The sequence below is a fragment of the Arvicola amphibius genome, chromosome 7 (genome assembly GCF_903992535.2).
Source record: "Arvicola amphibius chromosome 7, mArvAmp1.2, whole genome shotgun sequence".
Taxonomy (NCBI): Eukaryota; Metazoa; Chordata; class Mammalia; order Rodentia; family Cricetidae; genus Arvicola; species Arvicola amphibius.
In genome coordinates, this window is record NC_052053.1 from 68,363,520 (window position 1) to 68,385,616 (window position 22,097).

General features: G+C 52.9%; 1 protein-coding gene and 1 long non-coding RNA gene across 3 annotated transcripts; both read right to left on the bottom strand.

Annotated features, from left to right (window-relative positions):
• Positions 1–3,356: 3,356 nt before the first annotated feature.
• On the bottom strand, positions 3,357–5,911 carry LOC119819192. The gene is made up of 3 exons (XR_005286241.1): positions 5,463–5,911; positions 3,971–4,115; positions 3,357–3,891 (listed from the first exon to the last, which is right to left on the bottom strand). It is a non-coding gene; the product is annotated as an uncharacterized LOC119819192 (long non-coding RNA).
• A 9,813-nt stretch (positions 5,912–15,724) lies between these two features.
• On the bottom strand, positions 15,725–19,633 carry Zbtb42 (zinc finger and BTB domain containing 42). 2 transcript variants are annotated; one of them, XM_038336303.1, is made up of 2 exons: positions 19,495–19,633; positions 15,725–18,891 (listed from the first exon to the last, which is right to left on the bottom strand). In XM_038336303.1, the coding sequence occupies exon 2, from the start codon at positions 18,804–18,806 to the stop codon at positions 17,790–17,792; it is 1,017 nt and encodes a 338-aa protein (XP_038192231.1). In that variant the 5' UTR covers positions 18,807–18,891; positions 19,495–19,633; the 3' UTR covers positions 15,725–17,789. The 2 variants fall into 2 exon arrangements, with proteins under 2 accessions (XP_038192231.1, XP_038192230.1); XM_038336302.1 differs by having other exon boundaries at positions 15,725–19,069.
• Between the last annotated feature and the right edge of the window lie 2,464 nt (positions 19,634–22,097).

The window sequence follows — 22,097 nt, forward strand, 5'->3', positions numbered from 1 at the left end:
CACACCATCCTTACGGAGCCTGTGTGCTAGATTATGGGCGTGTGCCTGTACACACCATACTTACGGAGCCTGTGTGCTGGATTATGGGCGTGTGCCTGTACACACCATACTTACGGAGCCTGTGTGCTGGATTATGGGCGTGTGCCTGTACACACCATCCTTACAGAGCCTGTGTGCTGGATTATGGGCGTGTGCCTGTAAACACCATCGTTACAGAGCCTGTGTGCTGGATTATGGGCGTGTGCCTGTAAACACCATCGTTACAGAGCCTGTGTGCTGGATTATGGGCATGTGCCTGTACACACCATCCTTACAGAGCCTGTGTGCTGGGCTATGGGAGTGTGCCTGTACACACCATCCTTACGGAGCCTGTGTGCTGGATTATGGGCGTGTGCCTGTACACACCATACTTACGGAGCAATCCAGCTCTCCTTTGGCACCTGCTATGCTCTTACCTTGGTTTTGTTGTCTTCAGTCTTAATGCAGCCAATCACAAAGAGTTTCCTTCTCTCTAAGGGACATCAGCCACTCTGGTGACCTTGTCTCAGGATTGGGCCACCTCTTGTCTTCTGTCAGAACAGTGTGCGGACCCTCGCCACACTCCTGTCTCTTGGAGCCCACCCCTTCACAGTGGCACTCTCCTGGGACCTGATCCTGGGGAAATGACACACCCGATGAACTCCTTAATAAGACAGACTGCACCAGGGTGTGAGAAATGGACCCTCCACTTATCCCTCCCTACAAAGCGAAAGACAAAGGGCTACAACCCGTGCCTCCTTCCATGAGAAACGATCCACCGAGTGGTGCACACGTGTCTGGGAGGCTGCCCAGCACCACCTCCCTCCTGGGCAGCAGGCGAAGCTTCTGGTAGCAGTAGGAACTGAGCAAGAACAAGCTTTCCAGTGTGTATGGGCCAGTATCCAGGCTGTCCTGCCACAAGAGCCCTGTGACCAGAGAAGATGCAGATTCTGGGTGTTGTCCACGGAAAGATGCTAGAACTTTGGAGAGGGGCCTGGTATCTTGATTCCAATATCTCTTTGTATCAAGCTCTGACTTGGCCACTGGGTCCAGACACCGACTGTCTCTGTGAGCTGCTCGTGGCTCACGGGTGATATTTGATCCACACAAACATAAAATTAAACACACACAGCAGCATTCCTGCCATTAAAGGGAAATTGTGAATGCGAGCCAGGCCCGAGTAGGTCCGGAAGGCACAGCAGTGCAGCGGCAGATGGTCCCTCTCCTGGTGCTGATGCTTACCGTCGTCTCCTCGGAATGCGTGCGGCCTCATGGGGCACCCATTTGACTGGTTAACAAAAGAGCAAAATAAAACACTGAACTGGCCTAGACAAGGGTCTGAAGGGAGTTGGTACCACAGCCCTGGCAGAGCAACTTTATCCAGGACTGCTCAGAAGCCATGGCAGAGGGAAACACCTGGCATGGAGAAAGTATCCAGAAAGCACTTTGGTAGTGTGCTCTATCTTCCAGAAAAGGCATTTACACGGGCTGGTGAGGTGTAGCTCATATGTGGGGAGATGGGGCATGGCTGGGGACAGGCTTGCAAATTCCTGGAGGTGCAGAGAGTGAGGACATTTATTCTTTACCAAAGGCATCGCCTGCAGAGGGGCCTCTGGGTAGACAAAATGACACAGTGGATGCCAAGGCCTTGTCAATAAGCCGCTGCTGTCCTCGCACACGGTGGCCCATGCCCTTAAAGAGGTCAGTCTCCACCTCTTCTAATGGCACCAAGCACATTTCATCAACAGCAAAGCTATGTGTGCCTGGTCCCCTTGGGAGAGCACACTGGGCCCCATCCCTAACTTAAGTCCTCACAGATTCTTTGCACAAATGTCATTTGCAGCCAGGGGTCATTTAAGAGGTCAGCAAGTGGGAGCAGATTATGCCTTGAGCTTCGAGTCTTGCCCTGCCCTATGCCCCAAAGCAGGGTGCTGTGATGGTAAGGGATGATGAGTCTTCAGAGACTCGGGCACAGCACCGCTGGGAGGCCACATCACAACGGTGACATACTTCCTGACGAAGGGACTGACAGAAGGCAATACTTCCCTCCTCAGAGCAAGAGAAGAGGTGGTCTCAGCTTCAGGAGCCATCGGAGCATCACTGAGGGTTTTCCCTCCCCACTCCAACAACACCATGCTCCAGGAGGACAGTACCCGGCCTCAGTCTTCCAGGGACCGTTTCCCTGCAATGGATCAGAGGCGTCTCCCTCTGCTGCAGAAGTGGCAGTTGGAGAAGGCACTTCTGCAGCAGCCAGGGAAATGACTGCAGCATCAGAGCTGGAACCCCACTGTGTGTAAAGCCCAGGGTGCTGGGGTGAGCCTGACGCTCTGGAGTTCAAAGACAAGTGGCACCCACAAAGACAGAACCCAAGGGCTCAGAGACTGCATAATGATGGTGTGAGCCACCCATGTGTTAATAAATGCCAACCGTGTAAGTGTGATGGAGAGCCGAGCCCAAAGACCATCTAGGGAGCTGTAAAGAAGATAAACGTGTCCCCCAAATTCTATTAATGAAGTCCTAGTCCTACTGCCTCAGAATGTGATCTTAACTGGGAACACAGTTGCTGCAGGTAGAATCAGGTGAGCTCTCGTCCCCAGTGCCTGGTGTTCTCGTGAAATGGGACATTTCAACACAGCAATGCGGAGAAAGCTGTGAAGATGAAGGCAGAGTTCTTACCATCAGGAGAGGCAAAAGTCTGGGCAAGAAGGTGGGAGATGAGCCTGGGACAGCCCAGGAAGGCAAGTGGCTCTGCTCTTGGCCTCCAGAAAGGAGACAAGAGATCAGATCCCTGCTGTGTGAGCCTCCTGGCCATGCCTTTGCTGCTGCTGCTGGCCTAGCAGGGAGCACAGGAGCTGCTGCTACCTACGTCCTGTGACCTGGTGGAGAATGGAGAATGGTCCTGTGCCTAGGCTCCGCAGTCCATCCTGAGACCCACCCCACCAGGCTCGTCTAGCCTCTTCCATTCCTCTAGGCCACACTAGGGGTACCCGGTTCCCAGTCCTCCTACCCTGGCTGGAGCTGCCTCTTGAGTTGGTGAAATGCCTTCTTTGTGCCTGTCTCCTAAATCACAATAACTGATCAATACAGTGGCAGAGATGGTTGTTCAGGTTTGAGAACATCGCCCCTTCCTTAGGACACTATGGATCCAAATGGAGTAAGTGGTGAGAGATGAGGCTGCCCTGATGCGTGCGGAGCAGGGCCACTGGAAGGGCCACACTGGTGGTGGCATATTTTCCCCAACCCGCTTCTCTCTTGTTCTTCAGGCTAGAGACCGTAGCTGTTGGCTTGTGATCACCCACAGCGACGAGTCTCTGGGGACCTACATCATATCTTTAAGTGACCTTTCTGGAAAGATCTAGGGGAGCTAATTTTACCTGGATCATGATTACCATACCCCGAGTCTACTGTCGAACATTTCCCTATCCCTCGGGTAGTCTAGAAGGCCCCCCATTCTCAGGAACCCGGTGAAGGCCCCACATGACACACCTGCCGGCAGCCATAAATACAGCCCCTAAGACCTGTTTCTACGGAGGTGGAGTCAAACCCATGCTGTGGGCATTTCAGAGACTGTTTCAGGGATCTAGAGGACACAACTTCCTCCCTGACGTTTTCTTTTTCAGGAGGCCAAGGACACCACCTCTCCCCTTCCATAGACTAGGCAGGGAAGGTAGTCTGGTTGCAGGGGTGGGGTGGGGACAGGAGATGCTGTAGATGGGAAGGCCGAGTGAGGGGCCTGGATACTTTGTAGAGAACCTCAAGCACCAAGCAAACTGCACGCCCCGCCCTTCTGCTTCTGGGTACAGTTGCTTGACGTGGGCTGGGTTCTTGGATGCGTTGTTCATATGCCGGACACAAAGGCAAACTCCTGCAGGCCTGTAGAGTGGGAAAGAGAAAGCAACCTCAGCTCCCTGGAGGATCCTACCTCTCAGCCAACCCTGTTGCCTTGACGTACCACAGCACCTCAGTCTCTGCCTCGGCCGTCACTGCGTCCATTTGCTGGGCTCAATGATGTGCTATTGGCCGACGGTGAGAAGCTGGCGCTGAACCAGAATGATTGCTCTCATCGGTGTGGCTTGCACAATTAAATCCAGGAGATCCTGAACAGAGTACAGAGAAGAGGCCTCTGGCTTCTCCCTGAACTGAGAGATCCACCACCTCTGGCCCTTGGACACCACATCCCTGCTCCCAGCCCTTGAGCTTCCAGACTGAATCACGCTAGCCTTTTTCTTTCTAGCTCGCAGATGGCAGAGTGTGGGACTTCTCGGCCTCCACACTCACGTAGGCCAATCAATGCCCATAAAATACCTCATCTCTTAGCTACCTCTCCATCCCACTGCTTCTGAGACCTGGCAGACCTGAGTAGCGTACACAATTCTCTTATTTCATCTTTTAAAAAATATCTTTTAAAAAAGTATTTTTGAAAGATTTACTTTTAATTTTGTGTATGTGGGTATGTGCAAAAGTGTAGGGTCCTCAGAGGCCAGGGGTGTTGGATCCCCTTGAGCAACGTTAAAGGGCGTTTGTGAGCCATTGGATGGGAGTGTAGGAGCCAAACTCGGGTCTTCTGAAAAAGCAGTTCACGATAACTTGGCCATCTCTGCAAAGATCATAGTTCGTATTTCAAAACCAGGTCACAAGCATGGTGCTGGAGCTAAGGCCTCCACAGCATTTGGGAGACATCAGTCAAGCCACAGCAGTCTAAATCCCAGAAGTACCTCTGGGTAAACAGAAAGTGACTTCTCAGGACTTATGGGATGGCCACGGAACAGGCTAGGCTTTCAAAAGCAATGCCCAGGGCCTACCCAGCACTGGCCTTGGTAACAGGCTAGCTGCCCTGCCATCCCCAGACACTAGCAACTGTAGACATATATCGTCTGGCTTGACCAGGACCAAGTATAGCAGAAAAGCTGTGCCATCAGCCCGATGACCTGGTACCATGTAGCTGCCTCTCGTGCGTGACAAGGGGGCTATGACAGTGAATCTTCACTTCAGCCTGACTAGATTTGGAATCCCTTAGTTGACCCACCTTTGGACATGCCTGTGAGATCTTCCCAAAGGTAGAACCATCCCATGGGTGGAGTTAGAGTGCATTAAAGAAAGAAAAAGTTGTTTGTGTCCTGACGTAAATACTTTTGGATTGTCTTAACAGACCATACCAGCTTCCACTAACTGAACAGCTAAAAAATGTTATCAGCCTCTGAGGTTTACAGCAGAGATGTACCCACGTTGCTGTAACCCGCCTACCTGATAATTACATCAATGTAAAACATGTCTTATGTCTTCCTTTAGCTCTGTAGCTATAAACATATCACGGAATTGTTACACTGAACACGGTATGAGGGCAATCAGATCTGTATGCCCTTGTCATGGTCACCCATGTTTGGCTCCAGAATAAACATACTCGCTTTGAGGTAAGAGGTATGGTTTTACACCAACAATCTGACCTCCGGCAAGGATGGAGCTGGCCTGCAGCCCTTCTATGCCACGGGTTCCGCTGTCTGAGGGTGGCCTCAGCGTTCCAAGAACAGGGTTGCAACCATTAAAGATTACATGGGCCAAGCTCCAGCCGGTCACCTTCCCGCTCTTCGTCATTTCCACAGCTACTCCTGACAGCGCTGCAGACACAAAAGTGAGCAAATCCCACGCGGCCTCTGTCCTCGTGGACGCGCCAGGACAAGAGTGGCCAAAAGAAACGCGGAAAGACTAAGAACCACTTCTTCAAGGCTCGCGCTTCCGCCCGGCGTTCCTGGGCGCGACACCGCCCGGAGCCCGCGTGACGTGGGAACAAGGGAAGAATGCGCCTGCGTGGAGGCACTGCGCAAGCGCAGCTGGTGTGCGGAAGGCCCGAAGCGTTCAGAGTGGCGGAGTGGAATCTTGCTGCTGTCGCCTCGGTGTCCTGGAGAGGGCTGCGCGGGCTCTGTCCGGCGGAAGTTGCCGGTCGGTACGCACCGTGCAGTACGTACTTTCGTCACGCCCTCCGGCCCGGTGGCTCCCTCCGATCCCTCCCAAGCGATGGGAGAGACAAGAACCCAGGTCGGAGTGTAGACGGCCGAAGGGGCATAGGGCTAGGCTTCGCGGGTGATTGTCCCTTATAAGGGTCCTGGCCTCCTGCCCCCAGACTCCTAAAGTCCCTGGTCCCAAGCTCCCCAGATCCCCAAGTCCTAACTAAGATCCCTGGCTGCCTCAAATCCAAGCCTTAAGGCCTCCAATTTCCCAGGCCCCTAATCCCTAAGGTCCCCCAAACCCTAGTTTCTCAATATCCCAAGCTGTAAGGATCTTGGCCCCAGTTTCTCAGGCGTGCAGCTTCCAAGCCCCAGAACAGGGCTTGGAATGAAAAGTAGAGAAACCTCGCAAGAATAAGAGTGCAAAATGAGGAGAGGCTCCCTGCTCCCTCTGGACTTTTGAGAAATCCATTTTACAGTCCTCCCCCCACCCCACGGCAGGGAGGGGTGGAGCTTGTCGCAAGGGGAAGGATGAATGCCCCTAGAAAGAGTCAGAGCAGGCCCCAGGGATGCCTATGAAAGACATAGAATAGAATGAAGAAACCCGGGGAGCTGTTGCTTGGTGGGAAGAAAAAGAGCTTGGGAAGAGTGGAGGGAGGTGAGGAGGGCTCTTCCTCAGTAGGTGCCAGGAGGGTGCCAGTTCTGGAGTGGGGCTTCTGGAGCTTGGGAGAAACTGTTTGAAGAGGAGCAGAGCCCAGGGCGGCTTTGCTCCATGGTCCAGACACACTGATTCCAGAAATCACCTGGAAAATGGGCGTGGAAGTAGCCAAGAGTACCCAAAGCAAAATGGAATGAGTGTGGCCAGCCCTGTGTGTGAGGAGTGCAGGGCAGGGAAGTTGTTACAACAACCCACTGGGTCCGGCCTGGCTACAGGAGGGTGCAGAACTGGGAGAGGACCCAGCATCTCCACACAGATTTACACACAAGGGCTGTCAGTTAAGGTGTGTGTTCTAACGTGACATTGTTCATCTCAGTGGTCATAGCTAGGGCTTGCACACCTACCCTCTACTTCAGAGGACTAGAGGACCTGTCAAAGAAGTAAGTCCTTTAAAAACTCAATAGGAAAGTGATTGTAGGAATGGAACTAACTTGATCCAGACAAAACACAAATGATCCATGAACCCAGAAAAAAAAAGATGATTCCATAGTGAGAGAAATGACCACCGCGGTGAAATACCAGATTTAGAAATTCTCCGTTTTGTTAATGCAAACAGGGCTGCAGGAAAACAATGCCTCTTGTGCAGGCAATGTACAGATTAGAAGTGCCGCCCCTGAGTCCAGCAGTCCAGCTGTTGAAGAATATTGGCTGTAGTTGCTTACAGTCAAAGCTGGAAGCAACCCAGATGCCCAGCACTGGGAGACTCGACAAGTATGTGTTGGAGAAAACCTGCTGAGACATGAGCAGGAGTGGAGAAATGAAAGGGCTGGCCTGGGGAGGGAGGGAGCTCTGTGGGTCAGCTGCTTACCTGGTGAGTGCGGTGGCCTGAGTTCAACCAGAGCCTGTATTTAAAAGCAAAACAGAAAGCAGGTAGAGCGGCACACTGTGACCCTAGCATTGTGGAGATAAGGACAGATGTATCCCTGAGTTTTGACAGTCAGCCAGCCTGGCCTGCTTAGGGAGCCTGAGGCCAGTGAGACAGCTGGTCTCAAAAATGGCAATAAAGCAAGGCAGCACGGATCCAGGGATATCACCTGACGTCTTCTGGCCTCCACATGTGCACACATACCAAACACAGGGTCATGGGGTCATTTCTATGAAAAAGCAAGGTGCACACAGCCTATCTGATGATGTGCTGCCTTTGGATGTGGCAGTGAGGGGGTTCTGTATGTTTGTGCAGGCCAGTTTTATGTCACCTTGACACAAAGACAACTGGTAAGAGGGAATCCTTTATTTTCTTTTTTTCTTTTTTTCTTGTTTTGTTTTTTGTTTTTCAGATAGGGTTTTTCTGTGCAGCCCTGGCTGTCCTGGAACTTTCTCTGTAGACCACACTAGCCTTGAACTTAGATATCCACCTGTCTCTGCCTCTTGAGTGCTGGAATTGAAGGGGTGCACCATCACCGCCTGGCAGGGAATCCTAATTGAGAAAAATGTCTCCACAAGATTGGCCTATATGCAAGTCTTTGGGTTCTTGTGATTAATGATTGATGTGAGTTAGCCCAGTTCACGATGAATTATAGAAGCCCTGGGCTGGTGGTCCTGGGTACTGTAAAAAAGCAGGAAGAGCAAGCTACCAGGAGCAAGCCAGTAAGCAGCCTTCCTCCATGGTCCCGCATCAGCTCCTGGCTCCCAAGTTTCTCCCATGTTTGAGTTCCTGCCCTGACTTCTCTCAATGATGGACTATGGTGTGAAACTGCCAGCTGAAAATAAACCCCTCCCCCAACAAGTTGCTTTCTGGTCATGGTGTTTTACTTCAGCGATAGAAATGCTACCTGAGATAAGGTCACAATAGGGGAAAAGGAGATAGAAAGTACACACTGGTCAATCATGGGAAACATCTTGCTAGTGATAGCAGAAAACTGGAGGTAGATTTGGGATAAAAAAGAGTAAGTTTTAATATAATTAATCAGAATGGTAGGAGACAATTGTTAGTGTGGGACCTTGTAAAGGCTGACTCTGTCTCCCAGGCGCCAGATTTCCTGTAGTGTAACCAAAATTCCCTTAATACCTGTCCGTAAATGCTTTATACATGTATGAGTGCATATTCACGAGGATACAATTACAGCATGTAATTTATCACATCAAGAAGGAAGAACAACATAGAGTCCATTTCACTTGGTAGTATATTTTTTGGATGTTACAACAGGGACTTTTTTGTTTTAGATTTAACTTTATGTGTTTGAGTGTTTTGCCTGCCTGTATGTCTGTGCATACAGTGCCATGGAGAGAAGAGGGCATCAGATCTCCTGCAGCTGGAGTTACAGACATTTGTGGGCTGCCGTGTGGGTGCTGGAATCAAACCTTGGTCCTCTAGTAGAGTAGCTAGTGCTGTAACCACGGGGCCAGCTCTCCAGCCTGGTGCTTTGGTTTTGATGGTGGTATCGTGATGAAAGGGTGGCAGGTCTGCTGTTGGTGGGCATCTAGGCCTTCTCCAGTGTAGCTCTGTTGAAAAGTGTTCTAACCTTATGCCAAATCATTCCTTCTTCCCCGCTCATCCATGGCTCTGATTCCAAAGACTGCTGGGGGAAAGTGCAGCTGTGTGGATGGCTGTGCTCAGATTTCTTCCAAATGATGAGTACTCATGCTCCAAGCATCACAAAACCTAGCCAGAAGTTTGGGACTGTGTATATGTATGCTCCAGATCTGTGAGTCCCTAGTCCCCAAGGTGATTGTGTTTAGAACTGGGCTTTGCAGAGGTGGTTAATCTTAGATGGGTTCATGGGTGTGGGGTCCCTGTGAGGAGATGAGGTGAGCTTGTGATCTGTGCCATGTGAGGTCATAAGTGGTCGCCCTCAATAGACCTTGAATGCTCCTTGTTCTTGACCTCCCAACTTGGTTGGTGTTTTGTAGCAGACCCAACTGGGACACTGTGTTTTATCTCTCCCAATCTGCAAAATGGCATCTTTGTGTGTTTTCAAAAGTATTTATGGGACGTTTCAAGCTATATCAGAGTTTTGAGTATATAGACCTTGTGCACCCACCCCTGACTGCAGTGGCCCTCTCCTGCCCCTCTCTATTGCACCGGGATCTGTATCATTTGTACATTTGTACATTTTAACCAATGGATATACTCATGTAACACATTCCTGTCAGACCAAAGTCATGTCAGCTCAGGAGCAGTCCAGATACTCCAAGTGGAGATTCACCTTCCACCCTGAGCTCCTGTTGCTCCTGTTCTTCCTGCCCCCCACTCGTTATGCTTGCATGGGGCCTCAGTCTGGCTTCCTTTCCTGCAGCATGGGCCATGAACTTCTGTGTGTCACTTTTCATTGCCCCTCCTCTCTTCAGCTGATGTCTGTGAGGGTGACAATACTGATTAGAGTGACTGTACATTAAGTATAAGTGTTTTGAGGGTGCACATTCATTCTCTCAAGCAACACCCACTAGTAGAATTGTTGGGCGAGATGACAGGTGGGGGATTTAACTTTACTACAAATTGCCATTCCAAGCTGAGCATGGTAGCACATGCCTATAATCCCAGCCAGCACTAAGGAAGCTGAGGGAGAGGACTCATAAATTCAAAGCGAGCCTGACCTGCATGTCCTTTCTAGAGTCCTGCCAGAAGGCAGTGATGAGCATCCAAAGACTTTGCCACTGCCGCCTTCCATCTTAGGTGTGTGGTGGTGTCTCGTTGTGCTACTTTGCATTTCCTGGTGGGTAGAGAAATGGAACACTTTTCCCTACAGCCCTTTTGGCTATTATAACTTGCTGGACCCGAGTCTGTCTCCTGAGAAGATGAAGTGGGCAGTGGGCCTTCAAAGCCCCATTTCGGGGACCTCTGGAACATGAGCTGTGTGATGGGACAGTGGCAGAGTTAGAAGCAAGGACTTCCTCATCTGAGGCGTGCATCTCCCTCATGGCAGTTTGTGTGCTGGTGTTTCAAAGCTGAAACGGTGTCTGTCATATCTGATGTTATCAGGAGGCCACCTGACTTCTGTGACTCTGGCCAAGGTTATTTAGCAGTGAACACCGTAAGCATGTAAATGCAGCTTGTGGCTGTTCTAGAATGGAGAGTACCAGCAGTGGAGGGGAAGCAGAAGTCACTGCCAAGGACATTCCCAAAGTAGCCACACCAGGTGTTGTCAACATGTGTGAGGCTGGTGGCTACTGACACAGTCCTGTGGCCATGGGTTCTTTGCCCAGCGCTGGCTTCCCTCAGCCCTGGCTACCACCCTCACTTTCTCAGTAGCATTTTCAAGTCACTTTTTGTCATGTGTATTTTTATCCAGAATTGATCATTTTATCCAGGGTGTTATTTCAACATGCTGCTCTGTGTTGCCAATTCCTCGCAAGGATAACCTTAACGTTTCCTCTGCTATATTTAGTATGAATGGGGCAGAGTGCCTGTTATACGTTGTGGACATGTTTGTCCCCTTCTGCCTGAGATGGACTTCAGAGAAAATGTTGGGACACTTACAACTTTGAATTGGCCAAGTTATGTGTCAGGGCAAAAGGAGGACATGAAACCTGGAGGCGAGCTGGAGCAGGGTTGTGGTGGCACCTCACTTGAGGAGGAAAAAAGGGAGGACGAAGGTGGCAAAAGATGGTAAGATCAATAAACTGGCACTAGGCCGCTGGGGTTGGGAGTAAAGGGTTCCCAGATCTCACTTCAAGAGGAGGGGCCGTGCAGGTGAGGGGACTGATTTGGGTTGGGAGAAGGAATGGGTGGAGTGCTCACAGTCAGGTCCTTCATCAGATAAGAACAGGGTGGTTAGTGGGGGTGTGTGCCCAAGAGCACAAAGGGCAGAGGTCAGAAGCAGTGCAGACTGAAGATGTTCCCCTACCTTCCTACTCCACCAGCAATAGTCTGTCTGGATAGAAGCATGCCAGGCCTCTTCCATGCCACAAACCCTGGTCACCTGCCCTGAGATGCAGGACATGGGAAAGCAAGCCACAGTAGGTAGGATGGACAGGTAGAGAGGCCAGACCCAGGGTCCATTTTTGGGAGGAGATAAATATCCCACTTGCCGTTAGTTCCTGGTGGCCTGTGGGAGTGCCGTAGCACTCTGGCAAAATACCAGCAAGTCTTACTGGGGACTAGTCCAGGGACTCCAGGCCATATTCTCAGCCTCCCACAGCCATCTGAAACATCAGTATGCAGACAGAGCTGTGTCCCCTCAAACTCATGCTGAAGTCCTAGGCACCGGTTTTTGGAGGTAGGCATGCTAGAGGGACGACCGTGGTGTGTCCTAGCTCAGTGTGAATGTGTCCTTCTAAGAAACAGCGTGTACATAAGGACGACCGTGGTGTGTCCTAGCTCAGTGTGATTGTGTCCTTCTAAGAAACAGTGTGTACATAAGGATGACTCTGGACACAGACTCAGCCTACACAGGGAGAGGTCTCAGAGCTAATCTACCATCCCTGCTCTGGGACCACAAGATATATCTTGTTGAGAGTCCTGTACAAAGGACTGTCATGGCAACTGGACCAGTGATTACAGCTGGCACGGGAACATAATGGCAGCCCCAGCACCTTCATTAGCTTCTCCTTTCTGTAGGATCCTGTTTCAGGGAGGTGAGAGCCATTGGCTTATCTGAGGGACCACTTACTGTACACACCTGGAGGTGGGCGAATAGTCATGGCTGACAACCACAGCATTTGGCCTGATGTCCTCAGTGGCTACAGGGTCTCTGAACCACCTTTCTCCATCTCAGAGGTTCTGGCATGCTACCAGCCTAGAGCCTATAACTGTCTAGCCACTATAGCCACAGGTCACCCCATCATTATACGCCACAGCTGTTCACAGGGGTAGGAGGAGAAAGGGGAGGGGCACAAGGTGCCTTTCACAGGAGGTGGACTGAGTCAAGCCGTGCTCAACAGCAGTGATCTTCACACTACACTCATCACAGGTTCTGGGACACCCAATGCTCTGGCTGGCCTGGTGCACCCCAGATCTCAGTGCCAGTGTCCTCAGTCTGGGGTGTTCTGACCTGCAGCAGCCCCCAATTGCTCACTGCCATCCGTGCCCACCATGCACAGGTGGCCGCCTTCTTTCTGTCTTTCAAGTGAACACTGAAGCAGAAGAGAGAGGCAAAGAGACAGGACAGGACCTGATCGGCATGGAAGTCACTGACAGAGGCCTTTTTCACAGCATGCACTAGGAGTGTTCTAAGTATCAGTGGGAGAAGGGCAGGCCTGCTTCATGGAGCTATGGACTTTCTGTATGGGAAGGGGTTAAGTTGGAGTTAAGATTCAGAGAATATGTGGAGGACAGAGAAGCAAAACACAGGTACGAAAGCCCCACATAGGATGGAGACTATGCCATTCTCCAACTGCCTCTCAGCTTGTAGATTATTAAGATTGTTGGCCTAAACCTGGTGCAAGCCTCTAATCCCAGCACTTGGGAGGCAGAGGCAGGTGGATTTCTGTGAATTTGAGACTAGCCTAATCTACAAAGCAAGTTCCAGGACAGCCAGGGCTACACAGAGAAACTCTGTCTCGAAAAAACAAAAACCAAAAAACCCCAAACAACAACAACAACAACAACAACAAAAGACAGCTGGCCTAAAATCAGGGGCCTTTCATTTCATAAAGGTGATGCTGGTGACAGACATGATGGCAGTCATGGGGAATGGTGATTGATGGACGTGATGATAGGGGGAGTGATGGCACTGGATGATGGCTAAGACGACAGTGAGGGAAATGGTAGTGGTAGAAACGAGGGTGCTGGGGGTAGAGGTGACAGTGGAGCTAGAGGTGATGGGAGGAAAGACAGAGGTGAAAGGAGAGAAATGATGGATGTGGACATGTTGGTGGCAGCAGCTGGGCATGATAGAAGTAAGGGAGCGGCTGTGGTGGAGGTAATGAAGACAAGTGGTGGAAGTGGCATTGGTGTAAGCGTGGTAGAATTAGTGACTAGAAGAGATGGCAATGGTGGTGCTGGAGTAGGCAGAAGTGAGAGGAATAGTGAGGTAGTGATGGAGAGTGGACAGATGTGGTAGGGGTAGTAATGGAAGTTGTAGACATTAGGGAGAGGCAGATGGAGGTTCTGGAGAGGACGGTACTAGCGGTAGGTTGGTGGTAGTGCTTGCTTAAGGTGGTGGAGGCAGTGGAGCTTGGGGCATTGATGGAAGTCGTAATAAAGGTGGTGGAGATGGAGACAACGGTGGAAGTAATCTTGGTAGCACTGGAGGTGAGGTAGGTGGAAGCAGTGGGAGAGGGCACAGAGATGATGGCAGACGTGGGGCAGTGGATACAGAGGTGGGATGATGATGATGATGGTAGACGTGGGACAGTGGATACAGAGGTGGGATGATGATGGTGATGATGATGATGATGATGATGATGATGATGATGGTAGACGTGGGGCAGTGGACACTGAGGTGGGATGAGAGGATGGCAGACAGACTGAGCTGGGAATAGATACAGAGGCCAGTACAGAGGCGCAGAGCAGCTCAATGCTCACTCCCTCCTGTCCTGAGATGGTCAAGTGTAGAACGGTACCTGCAGTGTGTTTTTCCTACCTTCCTTAAGGATATCTTTAAAAAACACCTTGTGCTATTTTGAATACTAGAAAGGGGTGGGACCAAGTAGATGTTGTGTGGTGGACAGCTCAGTGCCTCTGAGGTTAAGAGTTAGAGAAGTGGAGAATCCAGCAGCTGGCCCCTGCTCCACCTGTTTCCCTAGGCCTCGACCTTCCCACACCCCTTCTCACAGCACCTCTCACCCCCTGCACAGTTGTTCTGTGTTACCTTGTGGGCCCCTTCCAGGTTCCTGAAGAGGCTTCGGGACACATCTTCACTCCCTCCAGCTCTGTTTTTGATGCTGTGCTGAGTGACAGTTCCCTGGGGGCCCCAGGTCTCCAGTCACTAGGGTCTGTGCTCCTCACTCTGCCACAGAGCTGAGGCACTCGACACTACTGGAGGAGGCAGGCAAGTCCTGGAATTGTCACCCATTGGCTGAAATTTTGGGCTACTGCCAATCCTTTATACCAGCCTCGGTTTACCATCTGGCCAACAGGTCAAGATGAATACCTCCAGGGAGGGTGCCAAGAGGCCCATGCTGCCCAGAAACAGAGTGAGAAGCTTAGTGAATTGCAGCAGATCAGAGGGGCCCCAGGAAGCCTCCCCTATCAGGGGACAAGGTCCCCTCTTCTCTTTCCCATGGCATGGCAACAGCTGCTGCCTCCCCCTGAATGGGAAGAAGCTTGGGCTGAGTCATGGGCTCAACTGGGAACATGACATGGCCTCCTGCAGGACAATGGCTCCCATCCAGGCTTAGTGGGAGGCAGTGGGACAAAGGAGGGTCAGGCACCTCCTCTCAGGACTTAAATCTGGAGCCAAAACTGGGTAAGGCACAGGAGTTGGCCCAGGAACTATCAGGCCTTTCCGGTGCCAGCTTAGGCTGAACTCAGGGCCCTTGTGACAAGCACAGCCCCCACCCTTCCCTGAACTTGGCCCAAGTAGAATGAAGCTGATGTCACATGCTGAGGCCATTCTACTCTGCCTTCCCAGAGGCCTGGTAAGAAGGTAGATAAAGCCCGGAGGGCTCAGGGGGACATCGGTACTCCTATTCAATGGCTAGCACAGGGAGGTGTAGGGGAGCTGGCATGGGCCCCAGATCATCAGCCTGGCGCCCGGCCACCCATTACGGAGGGACCAGACAGAGTGAGGGGAACAAGAAAACCTTTGGTCCAGCCCCAGCCCAAAAGAAGTGTGAAGGGACTGTGGAGGGAAGGTGGTAAGGTGGTGAGAGGAGAGCAAAGTGGAGGCAGTTTGGGGTTGGCTGGATGATTTGGAGGAGGTAGAGAGCCAGGGACTATCCCTTCCTCACATCACACTGCCTTCGTGGGACTCCTTTCCCAAACTCCAGCTCTCTCTCTCTCTCTCTCTCTTTCTCTCTCTCTCTCTCTCCACACACACACACACACTCCCGGGGGTGGGGGGGGCAGCTGGGGAAAGAGGGTGCTTGTCACCAGGCCTGTCCCAGTCCACTCATCCCACAGGGCATGACTGCCTCATGGGCCGAGTGCCAAGGTTGTCCACTACTCCACTCCCCAGCCCAGCAATGCCCACCTTTCCTAACCCCAAGAACAGCCGCAGCCATCTTCACCTGTGGTTGGCTTTATTACACTGTCATGTGATCGCCAGAACATGTGAACAGAAGATGGGCCTCTTTTCTAGGAGTGGTGCAGGCTGACCACAAGCAGAGCTGTGCAAACCTAGTGGGAAGAATTGTCCTGTGGTCATTTCCCAGTGGTCCCTCCAGGGGCAGAGCAGCAGCGAGACCACAGGCAGGGACAGTAGCTGAGGTCCTAGGAACCCCACACAGCAGAATGCACCTGGACTCCTCCACACATCTGCCCTGTACTCTACACAGGTAGTGTGTCAGACATATGCATACAGGCAACTGAACGGTGCCAGTTAGAAACTTAGAACCAGTCACTTATTCCTAACTTCACAGTAACTGCACCGAAGACAATGAGTCCAGTGTTGACTCAGGGCAGATTCCCTGCCCTGGGAAAGCAGGCACTCGGGGAAAACCAACAGCGGTGCTCTGCCTGCTCTTGTAGTACTGCAAACACAGAGACAAATAGACACAGACAGACAGACAGACAGACAGACAGACAGACAGACAAATGAGAGAGAGGAACCTCAGCTCATAAATCATCAGTGGAGTTAGAAGCCAGGACATCATCGCCTCCTCTCCAGCTCTCTAGGCTGCAACCCGCCCTGGAGCTCCAGTCTTGGAGCATCATGGACAGGCATCAGCTTCCCGACCAGCCATGGACATATTAGGAGAGCACAGAGAGAGTCAGTAGATGAACAATGGTTCTGTCCACCATGGGGAGACCAATTGTCACGTCACTCCAGACCAAGCAGACAAATAAATAAATCAAGTGTTAGCAGAAGACACAATGACAGACTTGGCCCATGTCTGTCCTCTGGAGACAGCCCTGCTGGGGAGAGGGGCAGGTTGTTTCAGGCAAGGTTGAGGCCATCCCCATCCTGCCACACCCCTTCCTAAAACCATCAAGGTTCTGGGACAGCAAGGCTTGCTTGGGGAGCAAGTGTCAAAGTAAGGTGGCCCATATCCAATACAAAGGCAGAGGACGAAGACCTTCACATTTCAAGGGTGCCAGCCTTCCTTCCAAGTATGCCGATGAAGGGGAGTCTGCCTCCCCTGCCTCGCTGTGACAGCTCTTCCTACCCGTGCCCCACAACGGGAGGTGGCACAGCAAGCACTGCTCTTGCTAAGCTGCACAAGCTCTGGCCTTGTGTTTGGGGCCTAGGAATGACTGCAGCACCAGGGAAACCCTTAGAAAGCAGGAGAGACTCCCAGGGTCAGGCCTGCTGGAACACAGCATTCACTTCAACATGTGAAGCTTGGCTCATGGCTGGATCTGCCATTTCCAGCCTTGTGACCAGCAGGGACACTTGGAGGGTCCTCACCCAGTAGCAGACATATGGTGGCCTTGAGAGGGCTCCTTTGATATAAAGAAAATCCCTTCCCAAATCCCCTTCTTTGCCCAAAGTCCCACCTTCATTCCACTCCCGGAACAGTCATTCCGGGGACACCCAGCTTTAACCACCTTCAGGACACTCCAGGGTCCCCACTGGAGCTGGGCCTCCTTCAAGGTCAGCTGTGTCTCTATGGCCCCTGCTGATACTTGTGCCTGTGGCCTTCTCAACAGGGGATCCTGCTGCCACTCACCGGGAGTGGGCTGTTCACTCAGTGCACCCTGTCAGGCACCTGCATTAATGACTTTTTTGACAAGTGAGTCATTTTATGATGGCGCTGGCACACAAGGATACTCTCAACTATCCCAGCAGGGTGTCAGAGAAGCCCCGGGACCGAGAAAAACTGTTACCTCACACTGAGAAGCCCAGGCCCAGTGAATGTGCAGGTGGGACCCCTTGCTGGAGAGGACACTGAGGAAGACTGTCCCTAACTGGGCAGGTACAACCTGTGCTCAGGTGTGAGGTGGAGAGTGAAGGGTGGGGAGGCAGCCCATCTAAAAAGCAGCAGCATTCATTCCGGTCCCCAGGTGGAGCCTGCTAGTCTTGAGGTCGGGCTTCCACCCACCTGGGCTGCTTCTTCTGTCCCAGATTCCCACCCAGGAGACCTGTGCCCTGTCCCTTCCTCCACCTTGAGGGATACAGAAAAACACTTCACACCAGCAAGGACTTGACAAGGCCATAGTGGAACTTGCGGACATGGCGATACAGGTCCCCAGACTGTGTGAATCGGCGCTCACACCAGCGGCAGGCATGGGGCTTCTCCCGTGTGTGGACCACAGCATGCCGGCTTAAGTTGTGGGAGTACTGGAAGCTCTTGCCACACTGCACACATGTATAGGGCTTCTCCCCCGAGTGTGTCCGTTCATGCCTCTTCAGTGTGTATGTGCAGGAGAAGGTCTTGCTGCAGAGCGGGCATGTGGGTACTGCCCCCTCAGGAGAGAGTCTGGCACGGGCACTGTCCCGCTCTCGGAAGTGGGCACTGAGATGCAACTGCAGTGCATGGGTGCTAGGGAACAGCTTGCAGCACAGCGGGCAAATGCAAAGATGCCTGTTGGGACCCAGCTCCTCGCTGTCCCCCACTGGCTCTGCGTCCAGTCCAAGTTGCTGGCTGCTTGTCTCTTGGACATTCAGTGGCTCCAAGTCCTCTGCCAAGTCTTGGGCTGCAGAAGCGCAGACTGGTGGTGGGGATCTGTTGTTGCTCCGCGGGCTGCTGCTATCTTGTTCAGAGAATGAATCTTGCTCAACCTTCACCAGAGGCTGGACCCCTTGCTGCATCGAGCTGTAGAGGGATTTCTGGAGGATACAGGGTGGGTGAACCTGCTCCGGTCTTGGACTAGGCTTCAGTGACAGGTCCAGGGCCCCACTTGGCTCCCCTGTAACCTGCCAAGATGAAGGTCCAAATGTTGGCAGGGGATGGGCAGCCTTGACCCCTAGAAGTGGGGGTTTGGCATTTGGTGCAGCTTGACAGAAGTCAGGGGACCAGGAAGGCAGGGAGTGTGGTGGTTGACCAGGAAGCTCTGTCGCCAGAGCGCTGGTCTCCAGATCTGGGTCTTTCTTCCTAAGCCTGCCCTTGCAGACCTTGACGATATCATACATGTGTAGGTAGCTGGCGGCAGCCAAGACGTCCTCGACAGGCAGGCTGTGCAGGTCCAGGCGGCCCTCGTACATGAAGTCCAGCAGGCGGCTGAAGGCGGGCACTGTGACGATGTCGCCGTTGAGCCGCACCGTGTCGCGGCTGCTCTCGGGCTGGTCCCTGTAGAAGAGATGGAAGTAGACACTGCACGCTGCCAGTACAGCGCGGTGCGCCGGGAAACGCGCGTCGCCCACCAAGACAGTGCAGTCGCACAGGAAGCCCAGCTCGCGCTGCTGCCTCAGGCGGCCCAGCAGCCGCACGCCGTGCTCCGGGAACTCCATGCCGCCGCAGTCATCACCTGGGCACAAACGGGACTCCTGTCAACACGCCGGGGATGCCGTGACCGCCGCTAGCCCCGACGCGCCCTTCCCTGGTGCAGGCAGCGCGCAGAGAGGCGCAGGAGTGACGCGCGCAAACGCCAACCCCGAGCTGCCCGGGCACCTGCCCGAAGCCGGAAAAACTCGATCGAAAGTAAACAGAAGCCGCTCTGCCGCCGGGGCGGGGCTCGGGGCGCAGCGGAGGGGCCGAGTCGCGCGGATAGAAGTCGGGACTTCTGGCAGCCTCGCACGCCCGCCCGCCTGCCGCGCCCCCCGACGCCGGCGTTGCCGCCCGCCCGCGCTGCTGCCAGCTGCCACCGCTGCCGTCGGCCCCATTTATGGCAGCGCGGCCGCGGGGAGCGGCCCGCAGAGGCAGGCGGAGCCGGGAACCCGCCCCTGCGCTCACCTCCGCTGCACGCGCTGCTATCCGCTCGCACTGCAAGCTGTCCCGTGCGGCTCGGACCGCACGGAGCGGCGAGCGATGCGCCCCGGCCGGGAGGGCGCGGGGACCCGGACGGCGCCGGGCGGGGCGCTCACCAACTTGGCCGACAGGGCAACGCCTGCTACTAGCCCCGCCCCGGAGAGCGAAACTCCGGGCTGGGGCAGGAGGGGGCGGGCCAGGCGACTTCCCGGAGCTGCGGAACCGCTGAGGTCACCTCACTATCCCTACTCTGTCCGCCCCACCCGGTCGGTCCCGCTAGAAGCCAGCCCGCGCTCTGTGGCGGGAGGGGGTGTGGGACCCTCTCGCGATACTTGTTTCCTGGGCCTCTGTGCCCTCTATGGGGTCCCGACTGCCCGGGTGGACAAAGGGACGCCTTCCAGGCGTCCGCTTCTCCCAGGACCAGTGCACCCGCTGTAGCCAGGACAGTGACCTTGGACCCCCTTTTATATGTCCATGGGTCAGGGCGCTTACCGTTAGACGGCAAATCTCAAAAAGAATTCACGTCTTCCTGGGAAATATCCCCTTGAGCTCTGGTTAATGTATCTGGGACAGGCTGCAGAGCCGTGGTCTCTTGACACAGGATTACCATCCGCTGCGGACCCTAGGCTGGTAGCCAGGGCACTGGATAGGGCATATATGGTGGGATGGGTGGAAGAGACACACAACCACAGAGGAGCAGCAGGAAACCCCCAGAGTCAGGCAGGCAGGTCACAGGATATGTTAGAGAGGCCAGGGCTGGCACCCTGGGCACGGTGTTTCGGGAGAGTCCTGGTCAGGAAGGTATGAATGGGGACACCTGGTTCATTAGACGCAAGGAAATGGCAAGAACGATAGAGCTCTGGGTTTGGAAGGGTTGAGGTTGAACTGATGCCTGGGAAGTCTTCTCTCCCAAGGGTGCATGGGGGGGGGGGGGTTGAAGTTACTTGAGACATTGCTCACAATTAGCTGTCAATTAGATGCTCTCATTTACAGTTCTATGGCGAGGGAGGGGCCTGTAGCCTAAATTGCAGGGCCAGGGTTTCTATGGGGCTAGGCCCATTCTGAATTTCCACCTTGCATTTGCTAGAAGCCCAGGGACAAAGAATATTGGTTGGGCACCACCCTGAATGCTAGAAGGCAAGTGGGAAGGAGGTTTGTACAGGGTAGGGTGTCCCCAGTGGGCTGGGTTACAGTGGACAGGATTGAGGTCAGGTTTTGGGTAGACTAGCCCAGCACATTCTGTGTGTAGAGGGCCTGCTCCTTAGACATACAGAAGAGAATGCCCAGGTGTGAGAGAGACCTCCTGGCTGTTGGGGGGAGCCTTCAGGGTCCTGTTCAAAGTTGATGGGTTGAATGCCTAAGGGGCTGTAGGGGCCCCGGAGGATCAAGACTCCACAGGGAAGAAAACCACATTGTTATACTAAATAGAGGCCAAAGCAGGGGTATTTTGAGTTCTAGACCAGCTTGAGCTATGTGGCAAGGCCCTGTCTCAACTGCCCATCCTGGAAAAACAGTGTATCTGAAATGCAAATTTGACTGGATATATGACTTCAGCAAGGAACAAGTCACACTACATTTACCCAGGCACAGCATGGCTGAGGGGCAGCAGAACTTGGCTGTTCCCAACCTAAGAGCCTTGCCTGAGGAGGGCCAGTTCCCTCCTCTGACTGTCCCCTACTCTGCCTCAGCAACAAAGGCCCACATCATGTATTCAGGGTAACCCTGACCCTATTGACCCTCTCTGAGCCTGCCTGGGCTAGAGCCTACCTCTGCCTCAGCTCCTCTCAGGGTTGGTATGATTCTATGGCAGTGGTCCTCAACCCTCCTTAATATTGCAACCCTTTAATACAACTCCTCATGTCATGGTGACCCCCAGCCATGAAATTACTTTTGTTGCTACTTAATAACTTTAACTTTGCTGCTATTATAAATTGTGGTATACATATCTGTGTTTTCTGATGGTCTTAGGCAACCCTTGTGAAAGAGTCGTTTAGAGACTCACAGGTTGAGAACCACCACTTATAGCTTTAAATATCCCCATTAACAAAATGGAAATCAGAGTACACTCTAGGATCTATGAAAATTAGCTTTGGGGAATGACATAAGGTGATAAGTCTTTAATTCTTTCCCAAAGTCTCCATCCATCCTGTCTTTGCATGAAGGTCACTTTAGCTAGAGTGGTCCTCCCTGGTCCCTCCTGGCCTGCAACCCATTCTCTATTTCTGTCTGGCCTTGTGTAGAGAGTCAAAGGTTGTCAGGAAAAGTGTACCCCTGTTCCTTTTCCAGGGCCATGCTTCTGTATCGATGGATCCTTGTCCTGCCGCAGAACAGGTTTTGAGAAAATGGTGACTGGATGTTGAACAGTGACACCTGCCAGCTCCTTCCTCCATGCTGAGCATCTAGCAGTGCCAAAGCCTGGCCTCTCACTTGCTCTACATGGCTTTTGGGACAGAGAAGTCATAGAGTACAAAGACAGTGAGCCTGTCGCCTGCAGGGCCTGGAGACCTTCGGCGTCACACCATATTGCTCAGGCTAGTCCATCATTTGTGCTGAGAACCCTGCTACCTGGCATTCCAAGATCCTTCTCC